The sequence below is a fragment of the Ylistrum balloti genome, unplaced genomic scaffold (genome assembly GCF_031769215.1).
Source record: "Ylistrum balloti isolate Yb309-2 unplaced genomic scaffold, AGI_CSIRO_Ybal_v1 Utg371856, whole genome shotgun sequence".
Classification (NCBI taxonomy): domain Eukaryota; kingdom Metazoa; phylum Mollusca; class Bivalvia; order Pectinida; family Pectinidae; genus Ylistrum; species Ylistrum balloti.
The window spans coordinates 1-16143 of record NW_026782919.1 but is presented as its reverse complement, the minus strand read 5'-3'; the positions used below and the strand labels follow the sequence as shown (position 1 = coordinate 16143).

Genomic DNA, 16143 nt, shown 5'->3' with positions numbered 1-16143 from the left:
CCAAACTTTTTTGGTCTCGTAGTTCCATAAATAGCCGTCCCCCCATACCACTTAAAATAGCATCTAACACACGTAATGCTGCACGATCTACATGGAGTCTATCTACAGTTGGAAATCCCCATATGATATGGGTTTGACTACCTGTATCTTTAAGAACAATTTCACTAAAGGTATCTTTTTTACTTAAAGGCTTAATCTTTTTGGGGGTAACCATCTGACGTGCTAATAAAGTTTTAGCAAATAATTGCTCAACCTTATCAATTGCTTCCTTAGCAGAAATATTACCCGATATACCAATCACGATTTCTGTTTCTGATAAAAGTTGATGATGGATCTTTTGTATATCTGGGCGTGAAATTGCATTGAGCGATTCAACAGAACCAAGTATAGAACGTCCATAAGGGTGATTTTCATAAAAATGTGATCTAAACTGTTGTGCTGTATAACGATATTTGTGCTCACGTAACGCTTCTAGTTCACGTAATTGATCTAAACGTTCAATATCAAGTTCTCGCTGAGCAAAGGCTGGTTGTTGTAAAACATCAAAAAAGAGCTCTAAACTCTCGGAAAGTTTGTCTTTTAAAAAACGTCCAGAAAGTGCAATTACATCTTGACCAGCAGAGGCACCGATAGATGCACCAAGACTGTCTAATCTTCGTTCTAATTCTGTGGGTGATAAGCTGCTTGTACCTTGATCCCATAAAGATGTCATTAACCTTGTAATACCTTCTTTACCTTCAGGTTCTGCCCAAACACCTAGCCCAAATGATGCATACATTGAGACCAAAGGCGATTTCTTATCTTCTTGGTGTACTAAACGGACACCATTTGGTAATTGATACCAGGAAACATTAGCTTGTTCATCATGACCTAGTAACGTCGCAACCGCTTTGCTCTCTGGATCTAGGCTCTCTGCCTGTTTTGCCCAGTTCAGTACTTCTTGCTTACTTGGTAAAGGATCTCCAGTTGGTACTAATAAAACAATATTGGCTTGTGCTGATTTCAAATAAGTAGCTGCAACGCGTTGTAAATCTTCTTGAGTTAGCTGGCGCAATGAGGCAATATATGCCTGTCCAAATTGTGGGTTACCGTAGGTTGTATCAAAACGGCCAAGGTAACGGGCGATTCCTTGATAGGTTTCTTGGGCATGTACAAATTGACTAATTATTCTCGTTTTTGCTGCTTCTAAATCTGCAGCTGTAATCTGAAGCTCTTGAGCACGGTTAGCTTCTTGGATTAAGGTCTGAATAACATCTTTAGCGTACTTTGTTTCAAAACTAGCTCCAAGAATAAAAGCGCCTGGATCTTTAGGTGTATAGTTATAAGCAGAGACATCTAGTGCTAACTGGCGCTGACGCTTTAAAACATCATAAAGAATGGAGTTTCCACCTGTCCCCAGGATATCACTTAGTAAATCAAGAGCAGCTAGGTCTTGATGAGAGGCCGCGATACCAGGAAAAGCAATCTCGACACGTGCTAACTCTGCCCGAAAATTAAATGTATCTACTCTGGGTTGTTGTTGAGCTGGCTCTGAAGGACGTGGTCGCTCTGGTAGCTGTTGTTGCAGACGTTCACCATAGGTTTTTTGAAGACGTTCGAGCAGTTCTTCACGTTTAAAATCGCCAACGGCAACAAAAACCATATTATTAGGTACATACCAACTTTTAAAAATACGAATCAGTTCATCACGGCCAATTTTATTGACTGTTTCGGGATAGCCAATTACTGGCCGCCCATAAGGATGCTCTTGGTATAAAAGTTTAGATAAGCGATACCATAATTCGCGATCGGGACTATCTTTACCACGGCGAATTTCTTCTTGGACAACTTCTAACTCACGCTTTAGCTCTTCAGCGTCAAAGAGCGGATTTAAAACTGCATCGGCAAGGGCATCAAACCCTTGTTGCCAATACCGGCTAGAAACGGTTAAGTGGTAAACAGTTTCATCATTACTCGTCCAGGCATTCACATGCCCCCCTGCACTCTCAATCATCGATGCCATCTCACCTTGGGGAAACTGCTGGGAGCCTTTAAATAACATATGCTCAAATACATGAGCGACACCGGCAACAACTTCTTCTTCGTCTGCACCGCCAAACCTGACCCAGTTCTGTAATGAGACAACGGGTGCACTGTGGTCTTCTAACAATAAGATTCGTAAACCATTATCTAAAACAACGGTTTCAGCCTGTCCAAAAGCATCTTGATTTACGTTCATTGTTTCAGTTGCCATTTTTGCTTTCATTGCGACACAACCTCCTTGTAACAGAGCCATACATAACGTTACGGCAACTGTGTATGTACGCCCTCTCCGTTTTTTTCTCGATAGACTTAAACCGTGCATATGGAACTCCTAAATAAGCCTTAGATTATTCCGTGACCTTAGCGTATCTATAACTAATAGATGCGCTAATATTTATGTTTTGTTTCCTATTGTATCGTTTATGATATCAATATCCTGAGTTTCATAATGATTCTACAGCATACACGCTTAACAGATAGGCCAATTGGTAGGCATTTCTAACTCAAGTTCTCCAGTTTTATCTCGATATAGCGTGGGTTCTATTGTTAGTTTAGGAAATTCTCTCACAAATGTGATTACGTCATCTATACATTCTAAAGATGCCAACTGTTCCAAGTTACGTACCGTCGGAAATAGCATCGGCATTTGGCCTTCAGTATAAGCCATTAATGCTTCTTGAGGGTGCATCCAACAGATATTTTCAATTTCATCTGGATGGGGAAAAACTTGAAGTTGTTCAGGTACTTGGAGTACAAAGAAATAGGTATCAAACCGAACTGGCATTGGTTTTGGTGTAATCCAGCGAAGCCAATAATGTAGTTTGCTGATGTCTAACTTGATCTGCGCTTTGATAAGATCTGTATAAAAAGTTTCTAAAGAGATCATTGTTGCTAAGCTGTCAACGGATTCTGTCTCATCCTGCGTAACTAAAATGCCAACCTCTTCATATAACTCGCGGCATGCTGCAAGAGCAATAGGATAAGTTACATCTGTTGAACAACATGTCGGAGAGGTATTAGAAAGACGACTCAAAGCGCTATCTGAAGCATCTTCGGGGTCTATCTTACCGCCAGGAAAAACATAATACTCTGGTGCCACTCGTGATGTTTTTGGTCGCTGCACAAACAGAATTTCAAAAGATTGTTTTACTCGCCGTAAACATAGAACAGATGCCGATACTTGGGGTTCTACTGATTTTGAATTCCCATAAGAGCTATCTACAGGTTCTTTGATGATCATTCGTTTTTAGGGATAAGTTGCACAACTTCTGAGTCAGTCTATCATGAGAGACTTTGATGTTAAAAACATTGATTAAGATTTAGGAGCTAATACTCGATATGGATGTTATTCGTAAACAAACAGGTCATTTTTTAGAAGATTTTACTCCAGGACAGTTATTTCGCCATAAACGAGGCAAAACGATAACTGCTGGTTTATTTAATGACTTTACCGATTTCTCTTTTACAACAAACCCATTATCCAAAAATAATACCTATGCGACTTTATATGGATTTAAAAGTCTTGTTTGTCCTCCTGGCTTGGTGATGAATGTTGTTTTTAGTCAGACCGTAGAAGATATTAGTGAAAATGCTCGCGCGAATCTGGGCTATAAAGATATGTGTTTTGGTGCGCCCCTGTATATTGGAGACACGATTGAGGTAGAAACAAAAATCCTCGAAATTATTCCTAGTAGTAAAAATGATGACCGTGGTGTTGTTACAGTACAAAGTACAGGTCGTAATCAGCATGGCAACGTTGTCTTAACTTTTCAGCGCTCTGTTCAAATTTGGAAACGTGATTCTAAAAAGATAGTAGAACATCAAAAGTTGGATCATGCGGATCTTGTCGAAGCGAAACCAGTACTACCAGACTATGACCATAATAAACGTTATTCTGACAAAGCTTATCTAACAACATCTGATAGCTATTTTGAAGATTTTAAACCAGGGACACTCCTTGAACATAGTCGTGGACGTGTTGTTACAGATGAACATATTGCCTTAACAGGTAAACTAGATAATACGAGCCAAGTTCACTGCAATCAGTATCTAATTGATGCAAACCCTGGAAAATATTTAGGTGGTAAGTTGCTTGTTTATGGTGGTATTCCTTTTAATCTCTGCTTGGGATTAAGCTGTGCAGATATTGGCGAAAATGCACTTTCCGATGTATGTTACGCTTCTGGTAAACATACTGCACCCATTTTTGTTGGCGATACTGTTTTCTGCAGCACTGAGATTAAAACGGCTGCCCCTTATCCGGAACGTGAAGACTTAGGCCTACTAACTACTGTATTACGGGGTTATAAAATGCAGCGTCAAGAAGACGATGGTTCTTGGCAACGGATACAAATTTTTGAGTTGGAACGTCAATTAGCTATTAAGCGTCGTAGCCATTACGCATAGCTATAACTACGTGTGACGATACAAATCTAATGCTGTACGCATTTCCTGAATAGCCTTAGTAAAACCAACAAAGATAGCACGGCCAACAATACTATGGCCAATGTTGACTTCTTCTAGTTCTGGTATCTGGGCTAAGAGAGCAATATTATGTAAATTCAAACCGTGACCCGCGTGCACTTGGAGGCTTACACGTGCGGCAGCTCGGCACGCTTCCTTTAGAATATTCAGACGCCGGTCTCTCTCTGCATGTGTACGTGTATTTGCATACTCACCTGTATGTAGCTCGATAGCAGATACACCAATACGTTTAGCTTCTTTTATTTGTTGTAAATCAGGCGCAATAAAAACAGCTGTTTGAATACCAGCATCTCCCAAATGATTCGTGATCCGAGATAGTATATCTTTATTACGAGAGATATCCAGACCACCTTCTGTTGTAACTTCTTCTCTACGTTCTGGTACCAATGTCACAATATCAGGCTTTACTTTTAAAGCGAAGTGAACCATCTCTTGTGTTGGTGCCATTTCAAGATTTAAGGGTACATGGAGAACTTCACGTAATAACATAACATCGCGTTCTTGAATATGACGTCGGTCCTCGCGTAAATGGACTGTTATTTGATCAGCTCCAGCCTGCTCAGCAAAAATTGCTGCTTGGACAGGGTCAGGCTCTGATATCTTGCGTGCTTCTCTTAATGTTGCGACATGATCAACATTTACACCTAACCTAATTCTAGTTAACATCATACTTATTCTCCAAGCATACGTTGTAGTATATCGGTAAGTTCATCTGCATAGACCTGAAGTTGTGTTTTATCTTCTCCCTCAAGTAAGATACGTATAAGGTCCTCTGTACCTGAATAACGTAAAAGTACCCGTCCTCGTCCTTTTAATTTCTGTTCAATTTTTTTGGTTAGATTTGAAATTTCTGGCATTTCGCTAAAAGGAATCTTACGTATTATAGATAAATTCTTTGTAATTTGAGGTATCGGTTCCATCAAAGACGCTAACGTAGACAATGGTTTTCCAGATTCTTGCATTACTTGTAAAATTTGTAACGCTGCTAATGTACCATCGCCAGTAGTGCTTTCATCCATAAAAATAAGATGGCCACTAGATTCACCACCAAAATTACTACCAACTTCACGCATACGTTGGGCAACATAGCGATCACCAACATCTGTACGCTCAACAGTACCACCGCTAGACTGAATTGCAAAATCTAAGCCTAAATTGCTTGTAACTGTTGCAACAACCGTGTTGTTAGTAAGCTTTCCGTGTTCTAATAAATGTCGACCAACAAAGGCAAGAACAGCATCTCCATCAACAATTTTGCCATTTTCATCAATTAAAATTAAGCGATCGCCATCTCCATCTAATGCAATCCCTAAATCGGCACCAATTTCTTGGACACGCCTTTGCGCTAAAGCAGTATCTGTTGACCCAACACCAAGATTAATATTCATTCCATTTGGAGAAACACCTACAGGATGAACATCTGCTCCTAGTTCGCTGAAGACCTCTGGAGCAACTTTATACGTAGCTCCGTTTGCACAATCAACGACAATCCTTAGACCATCTAGTGTTAAAGCTCTCGGAAAAGAGCTTTTTAGGTAAACAACATAGCGACCAACTGCATCATCAATGCGATAGGCTTTGCCTAGTTTTTGAGGGCAAGCTAAATATTTTTCTAAAGAATCCGCTTGTTTCATGTACTGCTCTATTTGGTACTCAGCGGCATCATCTAGTTTAAAACCTGAACGATCAAAAATTTTAACACCATTGTACTCGTAGCTATTATGGCTGGCGCTAATCATAACGCCAGCATCTGCACGCATACCTGAGGTAATAAAAGCAATACCAGGTGTTGGTAATGGCCCAACAAGGTAAACATCAACGCCCATAGCAACCAGTCCGGATGCAAGAGCTGTCTCAATCATATAACCGCTTAAACGTGTATCTTTTCCTATAACAATTTTATGTCGTCTTTGATCTTGTTTAAACCAGGCCGCGATAGCTTTACCTGCCATTAGAGCTGCTTGGCTATCCATCGGCCAAGTATTTGCAATACCACGAATACCATCAGTGCCAAATAATGTCCGCTCAGAACTATGTATTGTCAAATTGGTCATATTATAATTTTATAATCTATCTGTATCATTTATATTTAAGAGTAACTTCTGCAGGGGTAATCTCTGTCATAATAACTTGATCTGGCAGATCTGCGAATACTGGCATTTTGCTTTTGTCTGGAATAGGATTTTGTACTTGGACATAAGCCTCAAGAGATTCCGATGATAATCGTTTAACAAGGTTTTCTGGTCCAACAAGTTTAATGATACTCTTCGTTGTTTGGGGTTCATAAAGGTGACTTAAACCGCGAATTTTTATTGGGACATCAACAAACGTTTGAGTAATCATTTTAGGTACAACCTGAATAAAAACTTCAACTTCACGGGCTGTAATATTTTTAATGTATAAGCCGCTAGTATCGATTTCGACGACGCCACTCCAATCTGTTTTAAGGTCTTGAATTGGTAGACTACGTGTTTTGAGAAATCTAATACCATCTAAGCTAGCTAACGAAACAACAATATCAAGCTGATGGGGTTCAATATCAACTTCACTAATTTCAAAACCAGGTGCAATACTATTTTTGTCTAATACAGCTTGAACCGGTAAACGATAGTTAGATACTCGCTGTAGTTCTACTTCGATAATACTGGGAATGATACGGATAATATCGACACCTCGCGGTAATCGAATACCATCAGGGCGTATACGAATACGTTGTGTTCCAACATCTGCATCAGTAAAATCGATCTCATAATGGCCAACGCCTTGCTCTACTTGCGTCAATAACGTCCTAGGCCCCTCTACAACAACTTGGATTTCTGGTATAGGTTCTCCTACAACCATACGTTCTTCTGGAACGTTAGCATAATGGATAGGTATACGTAGGATGACTTCGTTACGCTCCTCAACACGTACAAAAAACCAAATAAAAAATGCAATAACAACACTTAAAACCTTAAGTAGCCAATTATTCATAACCCACTGTGGCTTCATGTTGGTTGCCCTTGCTGACGTGAATACAACATTTCTTGTAACCGACTTCTAAGCTCTTCTGGCTTTAAATCAAAAATAAACTGTCCTTCAATAGCAACACTAATCATTCCCAATTCTTCACTAACAGTAATGACAATGGCATCAGATTCTTGGCTTAAACCTAGTGCGGCACGATGGCGTGTACCAAATTCTTGAGGAAGTTGAGCATCTGTAGCAAGTGGTAAAACACAACTTGCAGCTACAAGACGATTTCCATCAATAACAACAGCACCATCATGAAGGGGTGTTTTTGGCTGAAAAATTGTTTCAATCAAACGTTGGCTGACAAGAGAGTCAAGCCGTGTACCGCTTTCAATAATTCGACCTAATGCTGTTTTACGTACAAGGACAAGTATTGCCCCTACTCGTTGCTCTGATAGGCGTGAACAAACCCGAACAACTTCTTCAATCACGCGCCCTAGCTCTTCTATCGAAGCACCACCAAATATTTTGGCACGACCTACTTGTGCTAAGCCTCTTCTAATTTCATTTTGAAATAAAACAATAAGAATTAAAAATAAATTATTTACAAAATGTGTCATTAGCCAATTTAGGGCAACTAAACCAAAAAATTGACTGATAAGAAAGGCTGTAAGAATAAATAGTAGTCCTAATAAAACTTGTGCAGCGCGCGTTCCGCGCATAATCACTAAGACACGATAGACGACAATTGTTATAACGACAATATCAAATAAGTCTCGCCATGAAACAGCAATACCTAGCCCATTCATGAAACAAAATCCGTCGTTAATTTCGTCACCACTGACACAGTTTGTCGTGCCCCAACTACATCATGAACTCTAAAAATAGCTGGACGCTTCACGCCAATAGCAGCAATAATTGCATTAGAAATACCATCACGTTCTTGAAAATCAAGATTGCTTAAATTTGTAAAACGCTTACGGCTAGCACCTATAACCCAAGGGACTTGTATAGGTTCACCCATCTCTCTAAAGTATCTAAGTAACTGCCAACATTGTATAGAGTTCTTCGCAAACCCAAGACCAGGATCAAACCAAACTTGCTCCTCTGGTACACCTGCAGCATAAAATTTGCGTGCTTGCGTTTGCCATTCAGCAATAACATCTTGAGCCAAATTGGTATATTGGCACTGTGTATCCATCGTTGTAGGTGTTCCACGTGAATGCATTACAATTACAACAACATTTGCATCTGCGATAAGTGGTAATAAATGCGGATCAAATTTGCCACCACTTACATCATTTACAATTTCAAAACCGTATTTTAGACACTCTTTAGCAACAGCGGCAGAACGTGTATCAATACTTAATGGCAAGGGAATTTCTCTGACTAATTCAAAAAGGGGTTTTAAACGTTCAATCTGGACAGATGCTGGGACTGCCTCAGCATTAGGACGTGTAGATTCAGCACCAACGTCAATTATATCAGCACCTTCCTGGCATAGTTGAGTAATTCGCTGGGCACATTGTTTGGTTGTGACCCATTTCCCGCCATCAGAAAAAGAATCTGGGGTAACATTTAAAATTCCCATGATTGCACTGCGATGTGTTGGTAATTTCCAAGACTGTAAACGCATACTCGGTAAGCAATCTCGAGAATCGATGCTTATCGATACATTACTACACATATAGCTTATATATTATCTGTTGTATCTGAATCTGCAGACGTCTTATCTTCAGTTCCAGCAGAATCTTGAGGCTCTGAAGAGTCTTGGTTAGAAGAAATATCAGATTCAGGCTCCTCGCCACCTTCTGGTGGTAATGGTTGACCATTAACAAGTAGATCTAGGTCTTCTGCCGAAATCGTTTCACGTTCTAATAGGGCTTCGGATACAGCTGTAAGTACATCTTGATGGTCCCTTAGAATCTTTAGAGCTTCATCATAAGCAGTTCGTACTATTTGTTGAACCTCTTCGTCAATTAACAACGCAGTAGATTCACTATAATTCTTAACTGAAGCAAAATCACGCCCTAAAAAGACCTCTTCATTTCCCTTATTACCAAAACGTAACGGCCCAACTTTCTCACTCATACCCCATTCGCAAACCATCCGCCGTGCCATCTCTGTAGCACGTTCAATATCATTACCAGCACCTGTTGTTATCGACTCAAAGATAAGTTCTTCAGCAGCACGTCCACCCATCAGCACTTTTATCATTGCCAATAAATAATCGCGTGAATATGTATGCATCTCTTGTTCAGGTAACTGCTGTGTTAATCCTAAAGCCATTCCCCGAGGAATAATCGTCACTTTATGTACAGGGTCAGCATCCGGTAAATAAATAGCGACTAAAGCATGACCAGCTTCATGGTAGGCCGTAATACGTTTTTCTTTATCAGAAAGTACCATTGAACGCCGTTCTGCGCCCATTAATACTTTATCTTTAGCTTGTTCAAAGTCTGCCATCGTAACAGCTGGTTTATTTTCTTTATTTGTCTGTTTTCGTGCGGCTAGTAATGCTGCTTCGTTGACCAAGTTTTCAAGATCAGCACCACTTAAACCAGGTGTGGATTTAGCAATAGCTTCAATATTTACATCTTTGGTTAATGGTACTTTTTTCTTTTCTGAATGAACTTCTAAAATATGTTGACGACCTTTTTTATCTGGCATTGGCACAACAACACGACGGTCAAAACGTCCTGGCCTAAGTAACGCAGGATCAAGGACGTCAGGCCTATTTGTTGCAGCGATAATAATGACCCCTTCGGAAGAGTCCATACCATCCATCTCAACTAACATTTGATTTAATGTTTGTTCACGTTCATCATGACCACCACCAAGACCAGCACCTCGGTGTCTACCTACAGCATCAATTTCGTCAATAAAAATAATACCTGGTGCAGATTTTCGTGCTTGAGCAAATAGATCTCGTACACGACTAGCCCCTACCCCAACGAACATCTCGACAAAGTCACTACCACTAATACTAAAAAAAGGAACATCCGCTTCACCTGCTACAGCTTTAGCAAGCAGTGTTTTACCTGTACCAGGTGACCCGATCAATAATACACCTTTAGGAATACGTCCCCCAAAACGTGTAAATTTCTCTGGATCCTTAAGAAAATCAACAATTTCTTTCAACTCATCTTTAGCTTCGTCTACACCGGCAACGTCTTGAAACGTAGTCTGCTTTTGATTCTCATTAACAAGTTGTATCCGAGCTTTACCAAAAGACATTGCTCGACCACCGCCAGCTTGCATCTGCCGAATCATTAAAATCCATAAACCTATAATTAATAGCATGGGAAACCAGCTGATTAAAATAGATTTCCATAGGGATTCTTCTGGTCTTGGTTGCACTTCGACAATGACATTTTTAGACCGTAAGAGAGAAATAAGTTCTGGATCTTCAGGTACAAAGACCTCAAATTTCTCTTTATCCACAGTGCTACCTTCTAAACGGTTATCAATAATTTTTACTTTTTCGACTGCATCTGTATCAACAGCGTTGATAAACTCACTATAATTCCATTTAAGTGCAGTCTGTTCTGGAACAGGAAAAATGTTGTAGATAACAACAAGAAAAAGAATCAGTAGAAACCAGAGAGCAAGATTACGATAGAAACTTTGCAAAGAAATCCCCGTATTACAAGCGTTAACGCAAATTTTTGATTAATAAATTATAAAGAGCCATAAAAACTTTACGAATCAATAAACTGAAACTTTTCTGTACAGAATTTGAACAAAATATATTTTTGTTTAATCTTCTAGTAGTTTACTAGTTTAACTCAAATTTAGATATATTAAACGTAATTAATTTTGCAGGACTCTTCGTAATATTCTAGAGTAACAAAAACAGGCTGTTTAGTCCAAGAAGAGATACTAGAAAGGTTAAATACAGATGGCTTTACTCACACCTGTGGCTAAAGCCCCTACGATTACTCTACAAGATCAGAATAGTCATACTCAAAAACTAACAAACTTTAAAGGTAAAAAAGTTCTTTTATACTTTTATCCAAAAGCAAATACTCCCGGTTGTACAACACAATCTTGTGAATTACAATCCTCTTTGCCCGATTTTCAGAGCCTAAACGTTGACATCGTTGGTATTAGCCCTGATCTTCCAGAAGCACAAAAAAAGTTTGCAGATAAATACAACCTAACTTTTCCGTTACTATCAGACCCAGAGCATATCACAGCTCAACAATACGGTGTCTGGGGTGAAAAATCAATGTATGGTCGTAAGTATATGGGTATTATTCGCTCTTCTTTTTTGATTGACGAAACAGGTTTAATTCTTAACTGTTGGTACAAAATCAGCCCAAAAAAGACAGTACCTGAAGCGCAAAAAGCATTAAATGCTTTAAATAAAACTGCGTAGCTAAAATAACTAGATAGACAATTCGTATAATAAATAGTTGTTATTTAGATTACGATATTTTTTTATATTTTTATTTTTTAAATCTTTACTTATTTTCAGCTTTTCAGCGCCCGTAGCTCAGCCGGATAGAGCAGGAGCCTTCTAAGCTCAAGGTCGCAGGTTCGAATCCTGCCGGGCGCATATTCAAAAATTCATAAGCCTATCTAAAACTCTTTAATAAAAAACCTAACTAAATACCTCCTATTAGTAGCCTAGAAAAAACACGTAATTTCCCTTTATCAAAAAAAGCTTCCTTCAGCACTTTTTTAGGAACAACAAGGTTCTGTTCTATTTCTGGGTTATCAAAAATAGCTTCACCTTGTTCAATGAGATCTTTGAATTTGACACGAAACCCTCCCCAGGGATCAGCTATAACAGCTTCTTCATTTGGCATTGGCTTAGGGCCAACTTGTAAAAACCGGCTCCCATTTTTGTTTGTTAACCATTTAAAAAACGAAGATTGATCATCTAATCCAATAACAACAAACGCATGATCCTCGCTATTAATTGCATACACATCCACTGCTAATTTTTCTGGTCCTTCTCTCTCTATCTGTTGCAAATAAATCTGGGCTAAGTCAGCACAATTACCGAACTCACAGTGGTGTATATCAAAAACAATACGTTTTTTTAACGGTAGTTTCATATCTTCCTGTGTCTGGCGTAATCGTTCAATCAGTTGTTGAATTCCGTATATCTGTTCTAATTCCTCAAGTTTTGTTTCTAGTTTCGCAAATTGCGCTTCTGAAAGATGTTGCCGAAAAATCAATCGTGTATTACGGTCTCTTAAAAATTTAGCAAAAGTTGCTTGGCTTCCTTTTTTTTCTAAGAATTGATTAAAAGAGTCATCAATAAATTTTATTGTTTGCTCATCTAAGTCTAATTCCAGATATAAATTTTCTAGCATTCTGGTTGCAGAAGTTGACTGTGTACGTAGCTTTTCAAAAGATGCGTCTGCAATGCGGAGATTAGACTCGGCATATCCTAAACATCTACCAGCCAATACTACAGTAGAATGGCTATTTAACAAAAGTACGATTACTGCTACCTGAAATATCTGAAATTTCATTTAAAAACCTCTTTACCTGATTTAATTGAGCGATATAGATATCTTATCGATATTGATCAAACTTATGTTTAAAATTAAATATTTTATTACCTTATTCTGTTACATTTTCTTACATTTATGTTACTTATGCAGCAAATATAATAGCAATGTTATCATATTTATTTTTCAATTATATTCTTTCTAATATCAATAAGATTTTGAGGTTCTTATTATGTTGTCTCTCTACAGAGTTACTACTTATTTATCGTTATTTGTCACATTCATTACGTTTCTTTCTCAGCCAGCCTTTGCAGGTAGTTGTGTTTTTAACGATCCTCAAGAAGAAGAAACCTCATTCTCTGAGCCGGAGTATTTAGAAACAGGCGGTCTTGACGACTTAGAGTATGTAAAGACTTCTCTTACAGAAGTGCCAAGTAGTGATTTTTCAACACACCTTTCAGAAAAAATTGTGGAGTTACCCTAAAGCTGTAGACACTCTAAATTTAGAAAAAGGAGTGTTAAATGTCGAATCAGAAGTACAGCCAGGAATTCAAAATAGAAGCAGTGCGCCAAGTCACAGAGCAAGGTTACAGCGTTGTTGAAGTATCGATGCGCCTAGGCATCTCTGATAAAAGCCTATATGCCTGGCTAAAAGATAGCCGCTTTAATTGTGTACAGAAAGATAATCCCGACAAACAAGAAATACAAAAACTGAAGCTTGAGGTACGTCGCTTAACTCAGGAGCGTGACATCCTAAAAAAGGCCGCAACGTACTTTGCCAAACTGTCAGAGTAAAGTACGTGTTTATCAAAAATCATCAAAAGACGTTTCCTGTCACCGCAATGTGTCGTGTCTTGCAAGTACATCGCAGTGGCTTTTATGCCTGGCTAAAACAGCCACAGTCAAACAGAGCTATCGAAAATAAAAAGCTGCTGGCAATGATCAAGAAGTCTTATCAAGAATCAGGTTGTACTTATGGAAGCCCACGTATCTATCAAGACTTACGGGCAATGGGTATTAAGATAAGTAAGAATCGAATTGCTCGTCTAATGAGAAGAGCAGGCATCGTTGCCAAGTATAGCTACAAGAAACGTAAGTTTATCTACAGTAAGCCATCGGTAGTGGCGCCCAACCTTGTCAAGCAACAATTTGATGTATCTGCTCCTAATCAGATATGGGCTACAGATATCTCATATGTGCGTACCAAGCAAGGGTGGCTATATATTTCAGTGGTATTAGATTTGTATTCACGGCTGGTGATAGGTTGGTCGATGCAGTCACGGCAGAAAAGAGATTTGGTATTAGCTGCGTTATTAATGGCATTAAGTAGAAGAAGGCCAGAATCACAAGTGATTATTCATTCAGATCAAGGGAGTCAATTTACCAGTTATGAATGGTTAAACTTTTTAAAGGATCATAATTTGGTAGCGAGTATGAGTGGTCGAGGCAATTGTTATGACAATGCGGTAGTAGAATCATTTTTCAGCTCATTGAAGAAGGAAAGAATTGGTAAAAGAGTGTATGAAACAAGAACGATAGCGCGTGCAGATATATTTGATTATATCGAAATGTTTTATAATCGAAGACGTCGCCATAGTTATTTAGGAGGTATTAGCCCAAAACAGTATGAAAATTGTAGTATATCAACGAATCAACTGTCTACAGCTTTAGGGTAACTCCATTGAAAACCTTGAATCATTCCAAGAGGATATGCTTTATCTTTAGATTTAAATGCAGAAGGAATCGTTGAATCTGCTGGTGGAATTGGACTTGGGATCTTAATTTCTATGGCTTCTATTTTAGAGGACTCCGACAATAATAGATCACCGTTAAGTGCTCTTGCTGGCCTAGGAGCCATCCCAGGAGGTTATATTACAAACTTTATTACCTATGTACACGGTACGCACGACCATGGTTTTCTAAAAGTATTAAAGGCTTCGATCAAACTGGCTGCTACAATTTTTCCACCTGTGGGTTTCGTTGACCTTTTTGTTTCTTTATTTCATTCCGATAAAGATGATGCGGAAGATATTACAAATAAAGGTATTTCTAAAGCAAGACGTTTTTTAAATAGCATAAAAACCTATAGCTGGGGAGGCACTCCTCCACCACGCCCTACGACTGCTCATATGCTTGCAAGCCTTACTCCTGAGGTAATCAAACAATATCTGGTTCAAATTTTTACGAAGCACCACCCTAACGTTTCATTCTCAATATCAGATACCGAACGTAAATTAATCTGGCAATCTATGACTGTTATTGATGCTAATTTTGATCTTTATACATCAATGCAGATGAATGCCCAACACTTAAAGCCTTGTTATACAAAATCAGGTTCAGAATTCAATACTTGCCTTGAAAATGCATTGCTTAATCTTAGATTGCCTGAATTTAGTTCATACAATGAACAAGCGATAAAGCTACTTGACCAAAAAAGCAAACTTATTCAAGATTTTGTCAAAGCAAAAACAAACCACTTAAAAGACCAGTTTAAAACGACAGCTTTTGATGATTTACCAACAGATCTAAAAATATCTCAATCCTATGCACAAATCGTTGGTAGTGATGACTTTGCAAAAGCTCTAATTCATAATTATATGCTTGCTTATTTTCAGAGTTACTACGATGCTGAGTTATCACAAATAGCTAAATTAGAAGATAATTATTATGACACTGCTTATAAGATAGAGGAGAAAGACGCGGAAAGGGAAGAATATATATACTCTGGTGGTGGAGAGGGCTTGTTTGGATTTGGTAGTCTTAATTATCCGGACAAACGTGTTCCTGGTGTCTACCGTCATGCAGCACACCAACTGCACCAATTGTACCAAAGTGCTCCTAAATATGATCCTTCTAAAGATCCATTAACAGCACAATATGCCGCTTCACAAGAATATCTAACTGCTTTTAAAAATCATATTCGTAATCAAGGTACACAGTACAAAAAGGCCTTTAAAGATGCCTTGTCTCAATTTGTGTCTGTTACTCTCCCTACCGATCTCGATTCTTATCTTCATTGGAAAGCTAAAAGCGATTTATATGCAGAAACTGAAAAAAGTAAGCGGTTAAGATACTGCCACGCGCATTATTCAACTGATAAAAGCTGTGCCGCAGAGTTTACCGACCCTTGCTTTAAACATGTACTTGGAAAAGCTCCTCAACCTGTACAACAAAAACCTAAAACAACCCATAAACTTTCTTTTTCTGGATTTCTCAA

General features: G+C 38.7%; 6 protein-coding genes and 1 non-coding gene across 7 annotated transcripts; 2 read left to right on the top strand and 5 right to left on the bottom strand.

The window, feature by feature from the left end:
* Nucleotides 1–6: 6 nt before the first annotated feature.
* LOC132563777 (uncharacterized zinc protease y4wA-like) lies at nucleotides 7–2233 on the bottom strand (the record flags this gene model as incomplete). The annotated part of the gene is made up of 1 exon (XM_060228529.1): nucleotides 7–2233. A coding segment is annotated over exon 1 (2227 nt), but the record flags the coding sequence as incomplete, so codon positions are not given.
* Nucleotides 2234–2491: 258 nt separating this feature from the next.
* LOC132563776 (acyl-coenzyme A diphosphatase NUDT19-like) lies at nucleotides 2492–3262 on the bottom strand. The gene has a single exon (XM_060228528.1). It carries the CDS (start codon nucleotides 3260–3262, stop codon nucleotides 2492–2494), a length of 771 nt encoding a protein of 256 aa, XP_060084511.1.
* Nucleotides 3263–3360: 98 nt separating this feature from the next.
* Nucleotides 3361–4428, top strand: LOC132563775 (beta-methylmalyl-CoA dehydratase-like). The gene has a single exon (XM_060228527.1). It carries the CDS (start codon nucleotides 3361–3363, stop codon nucleotides 4426–4428), a length of 1068 nt encoding a protein of 355 aa, XP_060084510.1.
* Nucleotides 4429–4434: 6 nt separating this feature from the next.
* LOC132563773 (pyridoxine 5'-phosphate synthase-like) lies at nucleotides 4435–5175 on the bottom strand. Its single transcript, XM_060228526.1, has one exon. The coding sequence runs from the start codon at nucleotides 5173–5175 to the stop codon at nucleotides 4435–4437; it is 741 nt and encodes a 246-aa protein (XP_060084509.1).
* A 2-nt stretch (nucleotides 5176–5177) lies between these two features.
* Nucleotides 5178–6560, bottom strand: LOC132563772 (phosphoglucosamine mutase-like). The gene has a single exon (XM_060228525.1). It carries the CDS (start codon nucleotides 6558–6560, stop codon nucleotides 5178–5180), a length of 1383 nt encoding a protein of 460 aa, XP_060084508.1.
* Nucleotides 6561–9150: 2590 nt separating this feature from the next.
* On the bottom strand, nucleotides 9151–12785 carry LOC132563771 (ATP-dependent zinc metalloprotease FtsH-like). The gene is made up of 2 exons (XM_060228524.1): nucleotides 12077–12785; nucleotides 9151–11006 (listed from the first exon to the last, which is right to left on the bottom strand). Exons 1-2 carry the CDS (start codon nucleotides 12783–12785, stop codon nucleotides 9151–9153), a joined length of 2565 nt encoding a protein of 854 aa, XP_060084507.1.
* Trnar-ucu (transfer RNA arginine (anticodon UCU)) lies at nucleotides 11946–12019 on the top strand. Its single transcript has one exon. It is a non-coding gene; the product is annotated as a tRNA-Arg (tRNA).
* Nucleotides 12786–16143: the final 3358 nt, after the last annotated feature.